The 19,321-nt window shown below is 40.4% G+C and overlaps 5 protein-coding genes and 1 long non-coding RNA gene across 7 annotated transcripts; 3 read left to right on the top strand and 3 right to left on the bottom strand.

Moving 5' to 3' along the window:
* Window positions 1–15: 15 nt before the first annotated feature.
* Window positions 16–10,637, bottom strand: LOC122611680. 2 transcript variants are annotated; one of them, XM_043784937.1, is made up of 2 exons: window positions 9,992–10,637; window positions 16–138 (listed from the first exon to the last, which is right to left on the bottom strand). In XM_043784937.1, the coding sequence occupies exon 1, from the start codon at window positions 10,124–10,126 to the stop codon at window positions 9,998–10,000; it is 129 nt and encodes a 42-aa protein (XP_043640872.1). In that variant the 5' UTR covers window positions 10,127–10,637; the 3' UTR covers window positions 16–138; window positions 9,992–9,997. The 2 variants fall into 2 exon arrangements, with proteins under 2 accessions (XP_043640872.1, XP_043640874.1); XM_043784939.1 differs by lacking the exon at window positions 16–138 and adding an exon at window positions 6,037–6,606.
* Window positions 4,436–5,955, top strand: LOC122611681. Its single transcript, XR_006325547.1, has 3 exons — window positions 4,436–4,650; window positions 4,744–5,051; window positions 5,471–5,955. It is a non-coding gene; the product is annotated as an uncharacterized LOC122611681 (long non-coding RNA).
* On the top strand, window positions 7,739–8,300 carry LOC122611678 (male-specific sperm protein Mst84Dc). The gene is made up of 2 exons (XM_043784935.1): window positions 7,739–7,899; window positions 7,952–8,300. Exon 2 carries the CDS (start codon window positions 7,966–7,968, stop codon window positions 8,152–8,154), a length of 189 nt encoding a protein of 62 aa, XP_043640870.1. The 5' UTR covers window positions 7,739–7,899; window positions 7,952–7,965; the 3' UTR covers window positions 8,155–8,300.
* A 242-nt stretch (window positions 10,638–10,879) lies between the features above and the next one.
* On the bottom strand, window positions 10,880–11,442 carry LOC122611676. Its single transcript, XM_043784934.1, has 2 exons — window positions 11,309–11,442; window positions 10,880–11,249 (listed from the first exon to the last, which is right to left on the bottom strand). The coding sequence occupies exon 2, from the start codon at window positions 11,225–11,227 to the stop codon at window positions 10,985–10,987; it is 243 nt and encodes an 80-aa protein (XP_043640869.1). The 5' UTR covers window positions 11,228–11,249; window positions 11,309–11,442; the 3' UTR covers window positions 10,880–10,984.
* A 16-nt stretch (window positions 11,443–11,458) lies between these two features.
* On the bottom strand, window positions 11,459–11,777 carry LOC122611679 (male-specific sperm protein Mst84Db). Its single transcript, XM_043784936.1, has one exon. It carries the CDS (start codon window positions 11,627–11,629, stop codon window positions 11,468–11,470), a length of 162 nt encoding a protein of 53 aa, XP_043640871.1. The 5' UTR covers window positions 11,630–11,777; the 3' UTR covers window positions 11,459–11,467.
* Window positions 11,778–11,915: 138 nt separating this feature from the next.
* On the top strand, window positions 11,916–13,986 carry LOC122611675 (keratin-associated protein 5-2). Its single transcript, XM_043784933.1, has one exon. It carries the CDS (start codon window positions 12,845–12,847, stop codon window positions 13,241–13,243), a length of 399 nt encoding a protein of 132 aa, XP_043640868.1. The 5' UTR covers window positions 11,916–12,844; the 3' UTR covers window positions 13,244–13,986.
* The last annotated feature ends 5,335 nt before the right edge of the window (window positions 13,987–19,321 follow it).

The following is a 19,321-nucleotide window of genomic DNA, read 5'->3' as shown; positions in this document are numbered from 1 at the left end:
TCCGTTTCGTTATTTTTCTTTTCTCGGTCTTTCTTCGCTTCCTTTTGGTCCTTATAAATATATATTGGCCAATAAATGTCAATTGAATTTGGCCTATTTCTGAGCTTTGCAATAGTTTTCCCAGCACCAGAAACTCAACTGTAATTGTAAGAAAATTAAAACTTAGATTAGATTGGATATATAGAAAGAATGATTTTTTACATGTCTACTAAATTATTGCAAGGATTTCATTTATTTTTAACATCATAAATTATTTTACATGTTCAAATTGGCAGTATTTTAAGAGTTGTCGCTCTCGAAAAAAAGTATTAAGTGCATTGAAGCCATTTAGGATCATAATTAAACATTAATATTAAATAACAGCCATTTGAATTCCAAATTCCAATTCCCAAACAAAAGCACAGCTAAACTTTATTGCTTTTTGATTGCACATTAAATAATTCAGACAGATTCAGTTGAATAATTCATTAAGTGTTTCGGTCCAGTTCCATTTGATGGTATTCAGCACCATGTGCACGCCCCAACACTCTCGGCAAATACAGTGATTAATGCAATTAACTGCAGTACTTTAATTAAAAATCGCCTCAAACACAGCTGCAGAGCAAACACACACTCTCAAATCGATTTCATTTGAACACTAATCCGTGGGTGTGTTGCACAGGGTAAATGAAAAAATAATATCATTAAGACCCGGGACAAAAACTTAATCCGCAGAAAAAATATAAGGAAAATCAAATAGGAAAAACAGGACAAGCTGGCGAACTAAAAATCTTCGATAAATAGCTTAAACAGTCGTGTTAACTATACAAGATATAATTGGGAAAAACTTCTATAATTAGTCTGTTTTTCTCGAATTACACCATGCATGCTGCTGACTTCCAAATGTAGATAAGTAGTACTTATATTTACTTACTTAGTAGTACTTATATTTTCCGGTTTGTTATCCGCTTTGGGAGTAGTATTGTGTTTATATCAGGAACTCTATTAAGTATTTTCAATTTAACTAGCAGCTCAATCCAAAAACTTTCTTTTCTGTGGAATTTGTTTTTTATCCTACCCATTTTACCAAATCATCCTCCCTTTTCTCCGTGTAAACGAGCATTTCCTAATTGTATTTCCTCTTTGCCAAAAAAAGGATCTGAGGGAAACTTCAATCCGCAGTTTAATTATTTTTCATTTAAATAAAATTCACACACTCACATGCCCATTGGTATTTACATACACTCACAGACGCCCCCCATTCCATTTCTTTGTTTATGTCGCAAAAACTTTTTCTCTTTTATGTTTTTCAGGAGCGGCTTCGCTTTTGGCCATTTTCTTTTGGCTCTGGCCAGCTTCACACTGTTTTAAATAAACTAAAGTGACACAAATACACTCCTACCCAATTTGGCCCTTTGAATGAATTTAGTAGCCTTTCGTATACCCTTTAAAGTCTCTAAAAAGATGCAATGACAGTATTTTATATTATAGCGTTCCACAATGATTTTATCGGTTTGATCGATTTGTAAGAAATCATCTAATAAGTTTTACTTTACCTATACAAAATATGCGGAACTCTGCTATCGAAGAGAGTTTCATGCATTTCCCTTACTTTTTGTTGGTTTCCGAATAAGTTTGCCAAATTGGTCGATCCAAATAGTAGCAATGCAGAAACACTCGCAAAAGCAACTTAAGGGTAGGGTCCCCCTGGATGAAGATTTCCCTCACAATGCATTTAAGGTAATGAGCACATACAAAATGCAATTAAAAGCTTGTTGCCAAAAATGCAATTTTACGTGTCTTTTTCTTTGCTCTCTGCTGAATACACACGTACATAATTGGGTACGTAATACGTATATTTTTAAGCTTGGACTTTGCAGTTTGGGCACAGCATGCAAAGCATTAATGCACTTTATGGGCCCCAACCGACAGCGAATGCTTTTAACGATGCTACGGTAACAGTAATGGAGAACTAAAAAAAACACTATAAAGGGTAAAATGCTTAAAGTTCAAAAAAAGTTTAAAAGAGTTTTTGGTTAAAAATTACAAACTTATATCAAATAATATTCGTCTTAATTATGCTATTACTTTACTAATTCCAGAGGAGCATACAGTTACGATGGACGAGTTTCCATACCTTCGTAACTCTGCTTTTTTATTGTTACATATATAAAATAATATTCCAAACTTGTCTGTTTTATTTTTACTTGTTCTTTAACCGTTTTCCAACAAAAGTAACCTGCGCTCCCATAGCTTAACATACTTGGAAATCGAATACGCTTCAAATAACACTTCGTTTTCCTTGAAAGTCAACTGCTGCAGTTCATTGGCCCTGCTGATGCTGATTTCCATTATATTTTCATTTTAACTTTTTTTATCCCTGCCCCTCCTTGGATACGGCTCACTTATTTCATTTGCCTGATACCTTGTGGCTGTCGAATTGTTTGCACAATTTATTTCAACTTCTGTTCGGGTTCGGAAGTGGAGTTGCAAACGAGACCCAGTATGACAAACATTTTTGTGCCCGTTTGCTTGCCTAGATTTGTGGGTCAAGTGGAGCATGCATGTGCATAGAGATGTGTATGCAAATGCGAACCTATCTGTGCTCGAATGGATGCGTTTGGAACCACCAACTGCAATTACAAGCAGATCAAAGTTGATGGAACCATCAGATTACCGTTGCCAATATGTGCGAATCGGAAAACGTCGACCGCTGATCAGCAACGGTGATTTATTATATAAGTCTTATGCTAAACGCTTAATAAATTTCAGAGTTTTACAATTTCTTATGAAAATTTTATTGAAGTCATATTAATATCTATAGTTTAGTATAAAATTATTTAAAATTGTATTTTATTAGAAGATAACAAGTTATACTTTAAGAAAGATAAGAGATAACTGTTAAGTTTACACATCTAATAAAGGTTTTTAATATTCACTTTAATTATCCACTAACATCAAATCAGCGAATGATAAAAAGGACGAGAAAATCCCTACTAATTATATGCGATTCCCGAATACCAAGAAGGTCAATCAAGCACACCTTTCATTGTTCGGCAACCAGAGACCCTTTCCCGCGGAATTACACCTGGCATAGAGCTCACCTGGCTGGGTGTGCCCACGTCATCGCTGCCGTGCAGCTGCCAACCTTTCTTAGACCGCAGAAACTCATTACAGCCCCTTCTTGGCCACTCAGCCACCCGCTTTGTGTGCTCCTTTGCACTTGCTGTCTCTGTCGCGCGCTGCGTTTTTGCAATTTCGCAATTAAAACTTTCATTAAAGTAATTAAAATTGCAACAAAATAAACAAAAATACAATCGAAATCTGCAAGGTCTGGCGCGAGGGGCTTTGTGTTTTTGGGGGATGGAGGAGGCGGCAGGATTTGACAGACACACAAAAATGCAGTTAAAACCCGTCCATGGGGCACTGAAAGTGGGTGGTGGGCTGGAACAAAAGACAAAAGTGTGACAAATATAAACAGGGGTATAAATAAAATGGTTAAGTGCTGGATGGCTGCCTGCCTGACTGGCTGGCTGACTGGATGGCTGACTGGTTGGCAGGGGGATATAATAAAATGTGGTAATTGTAAATAAGTGGAAAATGAGTGCCGAGCAGAGGCGGGGGTGAGCGATGGGGAAATTGGGCTGCTGCGCTGTGCTGTGCTGTACTGTGCTGTGCGGAGCTGTGTCTATTGCATTTGGCGGGATAACATTTTAAATTCAAATTAAACGACCGGCAAAGCCACAAAAGGATTGACATGAAGTTAGTGCCACCAACCAGTGTAGCAACAAAAGGGAGCAAAAAGGCGACAACTTGACTAAGGGCGACCACAGCTCTAGTTGGCAGCTGTCGTTGTTGCACCAGCATTTACCCATCCATTGTTTTGTTTGAGCTTGACATTTGCATGGTAAATACAGAAAAATAAGGGGGAGTGGCAAAGTTCGAGCTGAAAATGAAATATGTTCCGGGCTTCTCAGCATTCAATTAATTTCCAAATAATTTGCAAATGAGCAGAGGAGCGAAAAAAAGAACAATAAATTTCAATAATAAAAGAGCCATCATTGTTTGGATGCTGATTCCCTGAGGGTGCATTTTGCCAAATTAGTTTTCTCTCTTGATACTTCATGCATATAAATTGGAAAGTCAGGCGATTAAATCTGAATCGCAGGGCAATTAAAAACGTATAATGCCGAATTGGGGTCACCTTTTGGACATTTAAACTGTTTATGGGCGGAGATATAGTAAATGTTTGTGAATGCAATGACGAAGATAACGGAGACAGTTTTGTGAGCAAGCTTTATTCAAGGCAGTAGTAACTTGCCAACTTGCACAATTCAACTGAGAGTGCTCATATAATTTCTAGCCATTCATATTTTCAAATTTATATTCATGTTTATATGGGAAATTTGATACCTCCGCTGCCACAGTTGCCGAGTTCTGACAAGGAAATGAAAGATTTTACAAGGCAGTGCGCAGACAATTCAGCAGGCAAACAAGCAAGCCAGAAAAACGTTTAAAGGCAACTTGACACGCCGGCAAATAAAATCTAAACTTTTAAAGAAAACCCTCATCTTTTCCTCTCCCGTCCCCCCGTCCACCCGGCCAATCCACTGACTGCTGCAGAGGGGTCGAAGAAGCTAAAAACGAATACGAATACGAATACGAAAAGCAGTAAAAAAAAATGATAAACGCTTCAACTGATGACACATTCAGTTTCACACACGAACGACTTTCAATTTACATTTGATGTTTTATGTTTCGCAGCATTTACCAAACGAAAAGCGAAGAAAAACCCAATGAAACGGCCGGGGGATGGAGCGCCAAGAAAAAGAATCACTCATACGCACCCACGCACACGAGGATTGGCGCCCGACGTTTGACGCCGCATGGCAAAAGCGCTTAGAAAAGAAATAGCATATAGTGAAAAAAAAAACACCAGAGTACAAAAATACTCGGTGCCCAGACCAACCAGGACTTACCAAAAGGCAGCCGCTCGTAGGAGTGGCGGCAGGAGCATCCTGCAGACGACAACGGTGCCAAGGAGACGACGGGCGGGAACCAGGCGGCGTTGGGTAAATAAACGAAAATATTTTGTACTTCAAATAGAAGCGAACAGTAAGAAAAGCCAGATTCAGCGACTACTTATGCCTCGAATGCTCTACAAAAGGCTCACTAAGACTGCGACACTGAATTGAACCAGGATTAGGCTTAATGAGTTCAATTGGTTCCATTTCTTATCTAGTATAATTTTTAAAGCCTTTCATGGGTGCTATTGTAATATATACGTTTTGATATACTGTATATAGTTACTGTGCCAAATTATTAAATGGGTTGCTCATTTATACGACGGCTGTAAAAATATGACATTTTGTCTCTTCATAATTTATATTTTATTTCTATATTTTTTATCACAGTCCTGAGCAAATTGCACAAAACCAAGACATCTCTGTGCTCTTGAAAATCTAATAATATTACTATTTTGTCCACAAAGCAGCAGGAATTCTCCAAAAGAACGAACTTTGGCCAACTTGTAATAAGCTGCACTCAAGAATATTTCCTACATATTGACAACTTCGTAGTGTAAACTTTTCAATGGTCACTTATGAGCTTTTCCCCGAAAACCGATGCTTGACAAGTTGCCTCTTTTGAGATCGGCCACAAAGGCACTTCAAATGGAGGCTCACACAAAATAGAAGAGCCACACTCAGCATGCGGTCAGCAAAAAACAAGAAAGTAAAACAAAAGCACCCAGAAAGCAGTTTGAGCAGAAATTGCCCATAACGAGCACTTGACCAGGGACAAAATGTGAGATGCCAGAGTTCAGAGGAATTTCACATCTTTTGTATACCTTTTTATTTCGAGGGCATGAGTGTGTGTAGCCCGATAGCCGTGTTCTTGTGGCGAATAAATTTAAAGTGCTCGAAGAAAAAAGTGAAAATAGCGTTGCACTTAAAGACCGCACATTTGTCTCAATGAAGGCCATGTCACATAAGTAACGTTAAGTTCTCCTTTTTACCTAATTTATACAGTTTACGCTGGGCGGCTGTCCAATGTCCAATGTCCCGATGTCCAATGCCCCGATGTCCTGCGGCCCCTGCGGTCTCCCATTTGTGTCCGGATTCAGGGAGTGGAAGCCATATAATTGCGCTTATCTCTTGGCGCACACTCAAGTGGCCCGGCTCAATATGTTTTTGGAGTGAAATGAAGTGCCCATCGTATCCACTTGAAAAAGAAAAAAAACGAGGAAAAAACGAGAAAAAAGGCAGGGCGGCAAAGAGGCAGTGGCATTGGAATCCCGGCAGAAATTTTTGTATTTGATTTAAAAGGAAATACCTTTTTTAGTTGAAGCCTCACTTGTTTACCGTGCTGTTTTGCTTTTCCCTGGTGTTTCTCCCTTTTTGTGGTGACATTTTTATACACTGTGTGTGTGCAGGGGGATAAGTTTTTGGCATCCTACCAATGAGATTATCTTAAGTGGGGTGTTGTTTCTCGGTTCGAAGGAATGTGGAGAGCCCTCGATTGCAGTCTTGGAGCAGGGTTCCCTTTTTTGGTTTGTTTGGAAATGAGTTTCGCAATAGTTCTCAACTGTCTGGGGGTCTGTGGTTTTTCCTTTTCTCTAACACCGGTCTGTTGTAGGTAAATCGAAGTAAATTGCTTTTTAAACAAGTTAAATGAATAAATTATGTGCGCAAATATCTAGAATGCCAAATAGCGAAGGATTCATTGTCAATGAAATTGTTTTTATAAAATGCAACGTTTAAGGCTAGATTGCAGAGCTCAGCTGTGAACGAACAATACTGTGACATAATTTTCAGTTATTATTCTCCTTTCTAATCATCTTAATCGATTGCAAACCTTTGCTTAAAATATAAATCAAATATGTGCCTCTTGAAACGTGGTTATTTCCCATATTGCTGTACATGCCGATCACAACTAAAAAAATCAACTAAAACAATTGAATAAAATGGGAAAATTAAAGCTGACCGATTTAATACCATTTGAAGAACTCCGAATTGGTTTAAATAAGTAACAACTTCTGATACATACTCCCCTTATATATGGATATGTATGTATGTGCTGCGAGTGCATCTTCTGAAAGCCTCAAGTGTGAACACACATTATAATAAACGCCTCAATTGTTGTTCAGTCATCTGCGTAATTTATGTTTAGCTAATGTTCAGGGATCGATGAGCTTGTCAGCTTTTGTGAATCACAACGCCCGCAGACGCACACGAGGTCCTGTATATCCTATATCCTGTCCCGCACACACATGCCCCAACATTAACCCCCCGAAAACCGAAGGAAGCTGGAAAATGGCGTTAAGGTTGCTTCGTTGAGTCTAATAGACTTTCATGTCTGCCTCGACGCTGCCGTTGCCGTTGCTCCAGTTTAGAGCGACGGCACTGTAAAGAATCCTTTCGGCATCTTCCAACCCATCTCATACTGGTGTTATGCTGCCCAGAGTCGTCGTTTTTTTTAGACATGTTTCAATGATTTCTTATTTTTGCCGGAGGAGCGAATCTGTTGCGCTGCTGTTTTGTCGTTAGAGAAATTCAATTTTTTTGTATTTGTCGCTTCGATGTTAAATTATTGATGTGTGAAATTTGTGAGCTCAGCCAGGAGGAGAGCAGCATCAACAACTTGACTTTGATCGATTTTTAAGGCAGTTCTCTAGCGCACTTTGATTTTCCTTCTGCCTTTCTAACTGCTTTTAAATTTTTCCACATCAAGCTGGCTTCGGAAAGAATTTCCCTGGGCCTGGGCTCAGAATTCATAGCTTGGCTCATTCCAGTCTCTTCGTTTGTTTTGTAAACAGCTCGTACGCTTTCACCAGTACATAAACCAAAAGTACAAAAAAATCTCGTGTTTAATCAATTTTGGAAATCTTTTCTTAAGCATTTATCTTGCCTAAAACAAACTGTGAGTTGCCCTGTTTTTCCTTGAGTCGATTTATATGAAACATCTCCTCTAGCTAACCTCCCGAAGATGTGTTGCCAAGGAGCCTGTGGATCGGTATCATATGCTCTGGCCTATGGTCCCGTCGGACCCGCTCTGCCGGCCATGAACTACAATAACTGCTGCTGCGGACCCAATCCCCCCTGTGGTCCCTGGACATGTCCTCCCAACAGGTGCTGCTGCGCCGGCGAATGGGGTTGCTTTGGGCCTTTCTACTGAGAATCTCCAGGTCCGGAAGGACCTGAACAAGACGTGCGATTTTTCTGTGCTTTTGGTTTGAACCACGTTTTCTCTTGCACAATGGTTCGAGCTTTTCACTAAATTAATGTACCTAAAAAAACAACTCGTTTTGATTACTACGATAAGAGAACTTTCATGTCGATAGAAATTGGCAAGAATCGTTAATGTCGAACTTCTGCGAACGAGAATATGGAATTCGGTATAAATCAAAAGAAATTGGAGTCAGGGTAGGCATGGCGAGCTAGTTATGGGCGTTAAAGTGGGCGGAGCGGAAAGCTTGGCAAATCGATTGAATTTTGGCCGTGCCAAAAAGTTGTTCTGCAGATCGATAGAAATTTACAGTACTAATAAGAATATTAAGGAGACTAATACAAAAATGAAAAAATATCGAAACATTTTTCAAAAGTGTGGGCGTGGCAGTTATAGGCGGTTTGTGGGCGTAAGAGTGGGCGTGGCAACATGAATCGACAAACTTGCGCTGCGTTTATGTCCCTGGAGTCTGTATACTTAGTCTCAACTTTCTAGCTTTTGTAGTTACTGAGATCTCGACGTTCATACGGACAGACAGACAGACGGACATGGCCAGATCGACTCGGCTATTGATCCTGATCAAGAATATATACTTTATATGGTCGGAAACGCTTCCTTCTGCCTGTTACATACTTTTCAACGAATCTAGTATACCCTCTTACTCTACGAGTAACGGGTATAACAAAACTGCTGTAAATAATTGAAATAATTGTAGAGTTAGGGCTCACGTTGTACGTAACGCACATCTTATAATGTGGTCCCGTAAAAACATAAAAGGCAATAATTAATTGGCAACCAAAATACCCATTTTAAAAATATTAAAAAAAAAATACCCCCCCGCTTTAATGAACTGAAATTTATTCTGCGAAAACAAGACAACAAACGCAAGGAAAATCAAGTGGATTTTAAGTCGTCTGCTGTCTCAAAAATTATTAAAAATATTCCCAAAAAGTGATCCAAGATAAAGTCTGCTCATTTCCACGACCGTTTACATTATTTATATTCCGCTGAGGATCGTGAAAAACATATGTATAAAATGAGTTCACAAATAAAGACCGAAGCAGAACAATGATTGTATAATATGTATTTCGCATATATACGCGTATATCTACACAACGCGATAACTCTTTAAGCAAATATTCCATTTTCTATGGCCCCAGTGCGACCTGTGTTTATTTTTGCACTTTTGCCTAAAGTAGGCGAATATTTCTCTTGAAAATTGGCCAGCTCCTTCTGGGAAAGGCATTTAGATTATGGTATGTATTGGGGAATCCATTGTGAAATAACTAGTGATATTGAAACGCGTGAAACTAATTAAAAAGCGGGTGCAAAAAACAAAATATATATAAAGGAAAAATTTGGTTAATAGAACTGAAAACTTTCACTTCTTCTCAACATGCACCTAGTATAGACCAGTACATTCTAGATTTCTCAGTCTGTGTGTTTACCTCATGACACGTTGAGCAACAACACTTTTTGTTGATGCTATATTTCCCAGTCTGTTTTTACTTGTGACTTATGCAATGTATTTTTTGTTTTGCGTCTTGGCGAAATTAAAAAGTCACACAAGCAAGTCTATATGTAAATATCTATATGTACATAGGAAATTCCCTATGCATCTAAGCAAATACAGCGATTAGTTGCTGATTACCACAGGGTTTGTAACGCGGTGATATGGATTCCCGATTAGATATCGACAGGTGTTTGCCGGAAGACAATAATCGATTTTGTCCGCGGGTCGGAGAGTTTCCACTTCCAGTCTTGCCAGCTGATAAATTGGAATTACCTATCGTTAATCGCCTGTTATGCGGCGAGATAGGATCTCGATTAAATATCGACAAGTGTCGATTCTGAGACGTTGATCGATTACGATTACCACACTAAGTAGACGCGTATTGTTGCGCGATGAGCACTCTCTCATGTTTTGCTATCGACTGACGATTGTCAACTCTTCGCCGCCCATTTTACGCCACGGAAAAGACCGCTCCGTCCGGCAGTAAGTCTCCATTGCCGGAGAGAGCGGAGAGAGTCGTGACGCATATCTCTCCAATTGCTCACGCAGAGAGGTTTGCTTTCTGCCCCTCCACCCCCTACTCCAACAAACAACTAACTTACAGTCTGCTGAATATTTAAAGCACTTTAAAAGGTCTGTTGTGCAAAAATAATAGAGGCAGGAAAAATAGAAACAAACTGCTCTGTTAATTTCTTTATTCTACTGTACATAATATACAAAAAGCTCAGTGGCCCGTAAAAAGTCGAATCTTTCGCTTACTAAAAACGTTTAAATTAAGGAATTTTATTCGGCCCATTAATGATTTAGTTCTGGCGTAGTAGTGAGGTAGTTATGATTAAAAAACCATAAGGTTCCTTAATTTTAAAATTTGGATGGTTTACTTTTGGAAAACATTCCGATTTACAAAATAAAATAAAGGCAACCAATTTATTTTTGTGTTCTGTCCTATTTAAATATAGATCTTACCTTTTTATCTCTTGCCCTTCGTCTGTGTAATAAAGAGCTCTTTAGGTTTCAAAAATAAACTTTTACTCTACGAGTAACGGGTATAAAAATAAAAACAGCTGGAATACATTTATGCTGGTAGCCTCAAACGGGTATAAAAATATTAAAATAGTAGGTGTGACAGCGTTTCTAGGCATTAAAAATGCAAATAAAAACTTATCTAAAGTCCCTCGAATTTTATTGGCTTCCTATGGGAATAGGTGGTACAGAAGATCCACACTTATAATTTCATTAGTATAACCCCGCATGTCCTCCTGACGTTTACTTGTCTTCCTTTTTTTGCTGACTACTGTCCAGCGTGCAGAGCTGTGCCTCCAGTGGGGACAGGATGTGCGGAACATAGCAGTTGTTGGTGTTCTTCTTGCGGCTAGTATCTAGAACATAACACTTATCGCAAGGACCGCAGGGCGTGGGTATAAAGTCCCGACCGGTGAAACGCAGTGTGGACAAGGGAGGATTATTGCAGGCCAGGTCGTAGGAGGCACAAGCCCAGCCACCGCACATGGTTAGGAAATGGAGTTAGGGACTATATAGAAATGGGAATGATTTAAATAAAATTTTGTAAAAACACAAAATGAAACTTGCCCCGGGGAAAGCGTAAGTTGTTGTTCCGACAATGACTGGACGTGGACTGAATGGTGTTTGTTTCATGCCTGACAGTCAGCAGTTCCCAAAGCCTACTTCAAGAAAGTGAAATCCAGAACCCTCCACCCGGTTCTATGGCCACTCCAGGTCAGAGTTCACCTAGCACCCACAGCAGCCGCCGCAGCAACCGCCGTAAATGGAGCAGTCATCACATGGACCGCAGGGCGTGGGTGCGAAACAGCGGCCAGAGAATCGCAGTGTCGACAGGCGGGGATTGCAGCAGGCGATGTTGTAGGAGGCACAGGCCCAGCCACCACACATCTTGACTCGGTTTAGGTTTCCGGAACTTGTGCTCTTTTAACCCTTTTTTTTGGGAGTATAGTTATTGGCCCTGGAGCAGACACAAAATCGAGTGTTTGGTGCCGAAGTGGAAAAGGAACTGAAGTGAATGGGTTTTCCAGGGACCAAAGGCGATTTCTCGCTCTGACAGCTATTGACAATCTCATCGACGCCGCCCTCGGGGTAGTCTACTCTTCGGATATCTGGCCTAAAATGAAAGCTGGCTAAATCGGAACCAGAGAGTGGATGGCTCACTGTTGCTCTAGTGAAAAAGAATGGAACTGAGGCTAGGAAACCCTAAACAGGGATCTCCAATCAATTAACAATCGGATACCATGTCATGGCATATTTTAGGAGTGTATATGTTACTTTATCGGTATTCTCTATGACCCAACCAATCATGTAAGCTTTACAAATTGAGGTACGATTCACTTAAAGATTTTATAGTATGGTTTCTGTTCAGAACTTCATAATTCCATTATTTCTACTACGACTTTCTACCCGCACCATTGCCCATGCAAATTTCTATCCGCCGAATAAGGAACTGTGATAAAACATTTTGCAGCTCCGGTCCACGATACTTCAATCCACCTCCTATTCATCCAGGTGAAGACAATCAATTACAATACCTCCCAACGGACCAGATCTAGTAGACAAACCCACACATGGTCAACTGTGCAAATGTAACTGAGAGGACATGGGTTCGACGAAGCGTGGTGGTTCTGGTTGGGTATTCCTAGCCGACATGTGTTCATAGTTACATATGTCTTGGTACCGCAGGCCAGACTGTATAATTGTAATGTAATTGTAATAGTAATTGTAGTGATTTGGTTGAAAAAAATAGTCTGACAGAAGAAATATAAAGAAGTTAACTTTCCAAAAAGGGCAGAAGTATAATAAAGTTAGTATAAAAATTGCACATTATCTGTAGAATCTAATTGAAAATGATTTCAACAGCATGTATCCTTGCCTTATGTGTCACTTTTTCAGGATATACTTGAGGAAACTGCAAGTGTTTTTATTCAACAGTAGCTATAAAATTATCCCAGTGGACTTGCGACTATTGGCGGACTAAAAAGGTGCTAAATAGGCGCCAGGAGTTGTGTGCTGACTATCCATCACTGCCCCGGAGTATTTAGCATTTTTTTAGCGGCAACTACTTAGCAACAGGTTGCAAAGGACTAAGCAATTTCTGGGATGAGTTGCGCTGCACCGCGATGCCGACCGCAGTTTGGATCCTGTGGGTCTGGTTGTAAGCCCTCTGGCGGAGGAGGCTGCTGCGGATCCTGCTGCGGAGGTGGTTCCTGCTGCAGGGGTGGCTGCTGCGGCGCAGGAGGGTGCTGCGCCTCAGGAGGGTGCTGCGGCGGATCCTGTGGTGGATCATGTGGTGGATCCTGCGGCGGATCCTGTGGCCCACCGCCCTGCGCCGTGGTCTCGTACCGCCTGACCTGCGGTCCCGTGGGTCCCCTGCTGCCCTGCATGAAGTGCACCTGCAACTGCGGATGTTGCAGCGGCGGCTGTGCGCCGCCCTTCTATTTTGTGCCGAACAAATGCAAGAATTGCTGGGAGTGGGGCTGCTTTGGGCCGCTGTACTAGTACCCTGTAGTACCCTGTTGTTGCACTTGTTTGGAACTTTTCATATTTTTGAATGCAATAAATTCACGTGTCGGACAGACCTATTTGCGCCCTTTTTTGTTGCCTTTTTGACAGGCTAACAAATGACCGGGTCCAGTTTCAGGGTTGCCAAAGTTTGTGCCATGAAAATCATTTAACATTCGAACTTTTGTTAGCTTGCCCGCAAAAAAGAGTGAAATGGGCAGGCAAAAGTTTCCATTCGAGAGGCTAGCAAAACAATGGGAAAATGGTCAAAATCTGCAAGCTGCTTGTTTTGGTTTTGCATACGAAGTGAATGCGGGGGAAAAACAAAATATTCGTTCGAAAACCTTCCAATCTATTTGGTTACACGACGTACTTATGTAGGTCATGGATCTGACAGTTTTTGTTCAGCTATTCGGTTGTATTTTTTAGCCACGCTTGAATAGCGAAGACAGGTCAATTGAACGAACTTTTTGACAACGGTGCGGGCCACCAAAATATTTTCGTTTAAAAACTGCCGCAGTTAAAACAAATTGACGCGTTTCTGACCATAAATTTCTGTTTTAATTAAATATCAATTTTATTTGTTTCACTAACTATTCATTAGTTTTGGTCAGGAAACACAGACACACAAATTTACTACCTAATTAAATTTGGCAATTCTCATTATTACCGCTGTTAAGATTTGTTAGTAAAATTATTATCCAAAAGCCTCTCTTTAAGGGGAATACGATTTAAAATAATTTTAAATACTTTTTTCTAGTATATTTACACGCAACATTTTAAAAACTTCATATCCAAGCCGTGTCTTTTGTGCGCCTGCAAAATGTTTTTCATAATTCTAGCTGATGGCCTTTTCTCAATGGCGTAGGTCTGTACCAAATCTATACAAAAATGAACTAAGAACTAAGTGAACACATGACATTCTCTTTTCACTTACAATTGGCCATTCCGTCACTTTCTTCAGACGAATCTCCGCCTAAGCAGGTTAAATGAACTGCATAATTTTTATTGTCGGTAGCCAGAAAAACACTTTGTCGAGTCGCCAGAGGCATGTCCGGTGAATAATGTTCCAGAAAACATTTGAAGGGTTTTGTATTCTGATATTTCAACCACCTGGTTATTATCCATAAGTTACCATCAAATACGGGCTAGAATTTGTTCACATTTATATGTATTGTTCAAATGTAAATATCAACGTACTGGGTCAACAGAATTTTTAATAGCAGCACATCCATTGTTCCTCACAATGGGAAATTGCCTTTGCCGAGTCGGTAAAGGGCGACACAGAACTATAATTTCCACTACTAAAATTCTAAACGAGTTTCGAATGAATTTTACAACACATAATTGTAAAGTGACTTACTGCACAAGTCGCTTCATTATTTTGACCTATTCCTCTGCTAGGATAAATTAGTTATTACGAAGTGTCAAGCAAATCGAATTATGGCTGATGCAGATTATTACAGCATGAGTAATTAGGTTAAAGCGTCTTTTACGGACAAAATCAGATTACTTCTTACATTTTTGGTTACAGTAATCTGTGCAAAATATAATTTTACACCACTAGAACTAGGAATTCTTTCTTTCTTAAAAGTTTTTTTTTTCTCAAATTTAGTTTTCAGAAAATGTTGAACAATATTTAATAAGTATTTTATTTTGGTGTAACCGGACGACCGAAACATATTCCTGCAGCCAAAAATGTGCTGGTTTTGCAAAATCCACAGCCTACACGACCGTAAATTTTGTTTTAAGAGTCCCAATAAAAGCCGGAGCCGAATCACAGATACAGATATCATCATCACCCAGTCGGAACGCTCAACGGAAAGTAACTCACCTTTGGGTAGCTGGTGAACAAGGCAAATGTTATGACTGCCGGCAGTTGTTGTCTTTGTGTGTTGTGATTGTTGTTGTGCCGGCAATAAATTAACTTATTTTAGCACGTTACACGACCTCCCACACCCAGACGCACACACACTCAACTCGGCTGCTTTTCTTTCCGCACATACACATGACACTAGATGGGCGGTGGGTGCTGGTGGGTGTTTGTTGGTGGTTTACTGAAAGGACAACGTCGGGGGATTTTGGGGCCGTGCAGAATGTATATCCCGCACTGGAGGTTAGGAGGATAGGGCTTGACCTATGCTCTTTGCCCTTACTGTAGTATTTTGCGGATTTTGCACATTTCTCACATATTTTTCATAATTTTCGCGAGCAAATCGCGTAGGACGAAAAAAGTGTGTACGAAATAAAAGTTTTGCGAAACAAAAAAGTTTGTCCACTGTTTGCAGTGTTCGGGTTTTTGTTTGTTTTGGAAACACTCAAATCTCTGGTGAAATATTAATTTTCACAAATTCTGACACTTTTTTAGCCGGCATTTGCTTGTCCCAGCGAACTGCAGATTCCTTTGCAATTTTTGTTATACGAATACGAATTTTTTGTGTTGTCCGGTTGAGCTGTTGTTTACTCTTTGTTGTGATGGGGATTTTATTAAAATTTATTGGCTCGCTGGCCCTCGTCGTCGGCAGTGTTGTTGTCGTTGTACTCGTGGGCGGTGGCGGTGGCGACAGCAGAGCGAACCAAACGATTTGACATTATCAACGTAACTGAAGCATCAGCGGCAGGAAGCTGTCGGCCCTCGCCGGAATACCAACAACAGCAGCTGCTGCCGGAGGACCCGATGCCGATGCTGTTAAGTAGAGGCTGGAACCATAGGAATTCGGCTGTGCTCGTGTCCTGCCAGCGAGAGCACAGGATAAAGAGCTGGGGTCCTCGGCACTCGGCACTTGACGAAACACGAGTCAGAGCCAGGGAAATTTTCAGAGAGCGCGGGAGAAAGCAACTAAGAGAGAGGCTATCGTTTGTGTTACGTGGCGATGGAAAGCTTTCAAGTTCGAAATGTGGGCTGCTTGCTAACAGGGGATTTATTTAACAGTGAAGTTAACAGACTGTAAAATTCATAGGGAGAATGCTAGTCTCAGTAAACAGGAACGCCTGTTAAATAATTATAATAATCTCCATTCACCTATTTAATCATAATTTATAACTTATATTAATATTATTTTGTGACCTTTTCATTAAACTAAGGTCATACAAAAACATAACGCAAACTTCATACATATAAACATACAAACTATAAGGAGCTAAAATATAAGATGATATTATTTACTCATCTGATTTAAGTGCAGCCCAGTTAGGCATTTTTTAAACACACTCTAAATTGGACTTCCCTTCAATAAAATTTAAATAAATCGTGATTAAAAGTTACTGGCTGTGGCAACCAGCAAGAAAGAGAAACTTACGCCTGAACCTGAGCAGACAGCGAGTAAAGTGGTCAACAACAAACGGAACTAATGCACAACATGCAAAATGGAAACCATATTGACAAGATGCAGTATCCATGGAGAAAACTGTAGGACGGGTGGAAAATAGAGCAGCAGCGGTTGAAACATAAAGCAATAAACAAGAAAATACCAAATGCATACGAGGCAGCAAACATGACAAGCAGCACTGGCAGCAAACAAAACAGAAAGGATACTCGAACATGAGAACATGAATCCATATATATACACATATATTTTATATATACATATATCCTTGGCGCTGGATACCCTGTGTGGAAAGCTTTGGCTAGACAATAACTGTAAAATGTAAATATTAATATTGTCATAATAGACAAGACAACTTGAAAGGCAGAAGCCGGGGGAGTGGGGTGTCCAGGGAGGTTGACGACGACGCCCAAGCGGATGCGATGACTATTGCCCCTATGGATGCCGATCCTGACGAGTAGCCGCAAAAGTGCCGTTAAGCTGCGCACTGTCGAATGCGAGCGTTTCAAAGCGAAACGGACGAGACCAAATGGGAAACAGAATACAAAATGTCAGCTCATTTCCGGTTGCTTAATTTGAAATCGTTGTGCCAAAAATTACAAATGAGCTGACAATGGCACACCGAAGGAACCAAACAAGCGAAAAATAACAGGACACGGCAGGACATGGCTGCCAGACGGAGAGGGGCATGGCGACAATAAGCACAAAATAGCAGCGTCTAATACGCAAAATAAACGAGAACTGGCCACAGCATGACAGCCAGGATAACACTGGCCAGCTGGGCGCAGTCCTTTGCCCCCTAACCCCATCGCCCCATTGCCCACCGCCCCTGTCCCCTTTCCAGTAAAAACTCGCACCACACAGCCCCTCGTGTTTTACAATTTAACGCACATCCTAGCAAGGCAACGCCCCATAGTTTAATTTTTGTCTCCTCGATGTGTGCATGAAATTCGTACACTTACCAAAAAGGATGGGAACAAGTTTATGAGAACGGAATCAATTATACACATAGACATAGGAAGCTATAAATCAGCTTTACCTCTTAACAGAAAACATTTAAGTTCGAGTGGCAAAATAACTTGAACTTCTAATACATACGGTATTTCTCTCAGTGTTTTCTCCCTCTCTGTCACTCATTCATCTCTATCTCTCTTCCGCCGGGCTTGCTGCACTCTAATCTAATGACGACAAGCGTGAGGGCCGGGGGAAGCTCCTCTGATAACCACGGCTTTGAGTGTCGCTCTTTTATTGCGTATACGCCATGTGCAACTCACATACTCACACAGAGATGGACGCCACAATGTGTCGAAAATTTGGAGCGTCCATCGTCATTCACCTTTTTGTTGAGTGCAGGCGATAAAATGTTCGGCGAGCACCCCATCTACTATCATCAAGATCTTTCCACGACCCCTTCCTCACTTTTCTTGCCCATCAAGAACTCTTCCATCTGCTGACAGCATTTTGGCCAAGGAGTCGCTGCCAAATGGTCAAGTGGCTGACTATGAGTAAAGTGAAAAAGGTGAATTCGATTGTTGCTGAAATAACGTGAACTTTTAAGTGAATATTATCATTTCACATCACTTGAAAATGAGAAGCCTAAGAAGTAATTTCTGAAGTAACAATAGACCATATAATAAGTATATAAAAATTAAGATAAGATTGATAAACCGTTCTTTCAAGTAAGTTGAGCTCTGGGAATTGTGTCCTTTTTCCAATGAACCAGCAAGCAACTAGGAAACCCGTTTACACCTCACCTAGCAGTTTACCTTCGACTTAATTAACGTTCATCAACTAATTGACTAAATTATGCAAGTCAAATAAATGTCATGTCAACATATAATTAATTGTGGCGCCCGAAGTGCCGCTAAGTAAACGAGGATGTTACCGGGAATGCGGAAAAGTTCCTAATTTATGCATGATTTACATCTACCACGGAGAAGCGGGTCTCTTTTAGCAGCTAATTAAATTTTTGTAATGAAAAAACATAACAAACAAAGAAAGTGCATGGTAAGGGAAAACTAAGCCTCTTCTTGGGGACCAAGAGTCGGCTGCTTTTCCCAACTTGTCTTGCACTTTTGAGGTCATCCTGGGAGTCTCTTAGGATGTCCTTAGCCCTGTCAGCGGCTCCTTCTGTTGGCCAGCATAATTTTGTTATTGTTTCTGCATTGCATTACAAGCAACTACGGAGCAACTATTGCTGCTGCTCCTTAATCTATTGGATTACTGAAAATTCAATTAGGCCGGGCCAAGGAGCCTCTATTTGCTGCGCAGGATCCAATGAAATTAAACTGCGAGCTCTTCAACTTTAAGTTTGACACTTCGATGTCCCAATATTCCCTGTTCCCTGTGCTTTCGGCAGCAATTACTTTTGTGCGATTCAGGCCCGCTGCTCGTCAAATATTTGTTTAACGGTCTAAACAAAATATCGCCCACTAAATCCATGTCAAAATCCAGCTATAAAAATAATAAATAAACCTACAAAAAATACCTAAATCATTCGATCTACGAGAAGCGGAAAAAAGGCCGTAAAGCTCTATAAAAAATGACTGTGAATTTCAAACCAAGTGCAAACATTGTTGTATCGCAAATATTTACAACACTTTAAACTATATGGCAGCTTTTGAAGCAGCAAAAACCAACCACATCAAGGGGCAAAAACAAATGTGTATCAGTAAATGATTGCAAAAATTTGTGTTCAAACAGCCCACACATGAAGACACCGAATAAAAAATCGAATTCAGAACATTTT

Source organism: Drosophila teissieri, chromosome 2L (assembly GCF_016746235.2).
Source record: "Drosophila teissieri strain GT53w chromosome 2L, Prin_Dtei_1.1, whole genome shotgun sequence".
Classification (NCBI taxonomy): domain Eukaryota; kingdom Metazoa; phylum Arthropoda; class Insecta; order Diptera; family Drosophilidae; genus Drosophila; species Drosophila teissieri.
Note: the sequence above shows the minus strand (reverse complement) of the source record. Positions and strands in the feature narration are given on the sequence as shown.

Coding starts and splice junctions, on each gene's coding strand:
- LOC122611678 (XM_043784935.1), top strand. CDS start 7,966: ATGTGTTGCCAAGGAGCCTGTGGATCGGTATCATATGCTCTGGCCTAT.
- LOC122611680 (XM_043784937.1), bottom strand. CDS start 10,126: ATGAGAGAGTGCTCATCGCGCAACAATACGCGTCTACTTAGTGTGGTA.
- LOC122611676 (XM_043784934.1), bottom strand. CDS start 11,227: ATGTGCGGTGGCTGGGCTTGTGCCTCCTACGACCTGGCCTGCAATAAT.
- LOC122611679 (XM_043784936.1), bottom strand. CDS start 11,629: ATGTGTGGTGGCTGGGCCTGTGCCTCCTACAACATCGCCTGCTGCAAT.
- LOC122611675 (XM_043784933.1), top strand. CDS start 12,845: ATGAGTTGCGCTGCACCGCGATGCCGACCGCAGTTTGGATCCTGTGGG.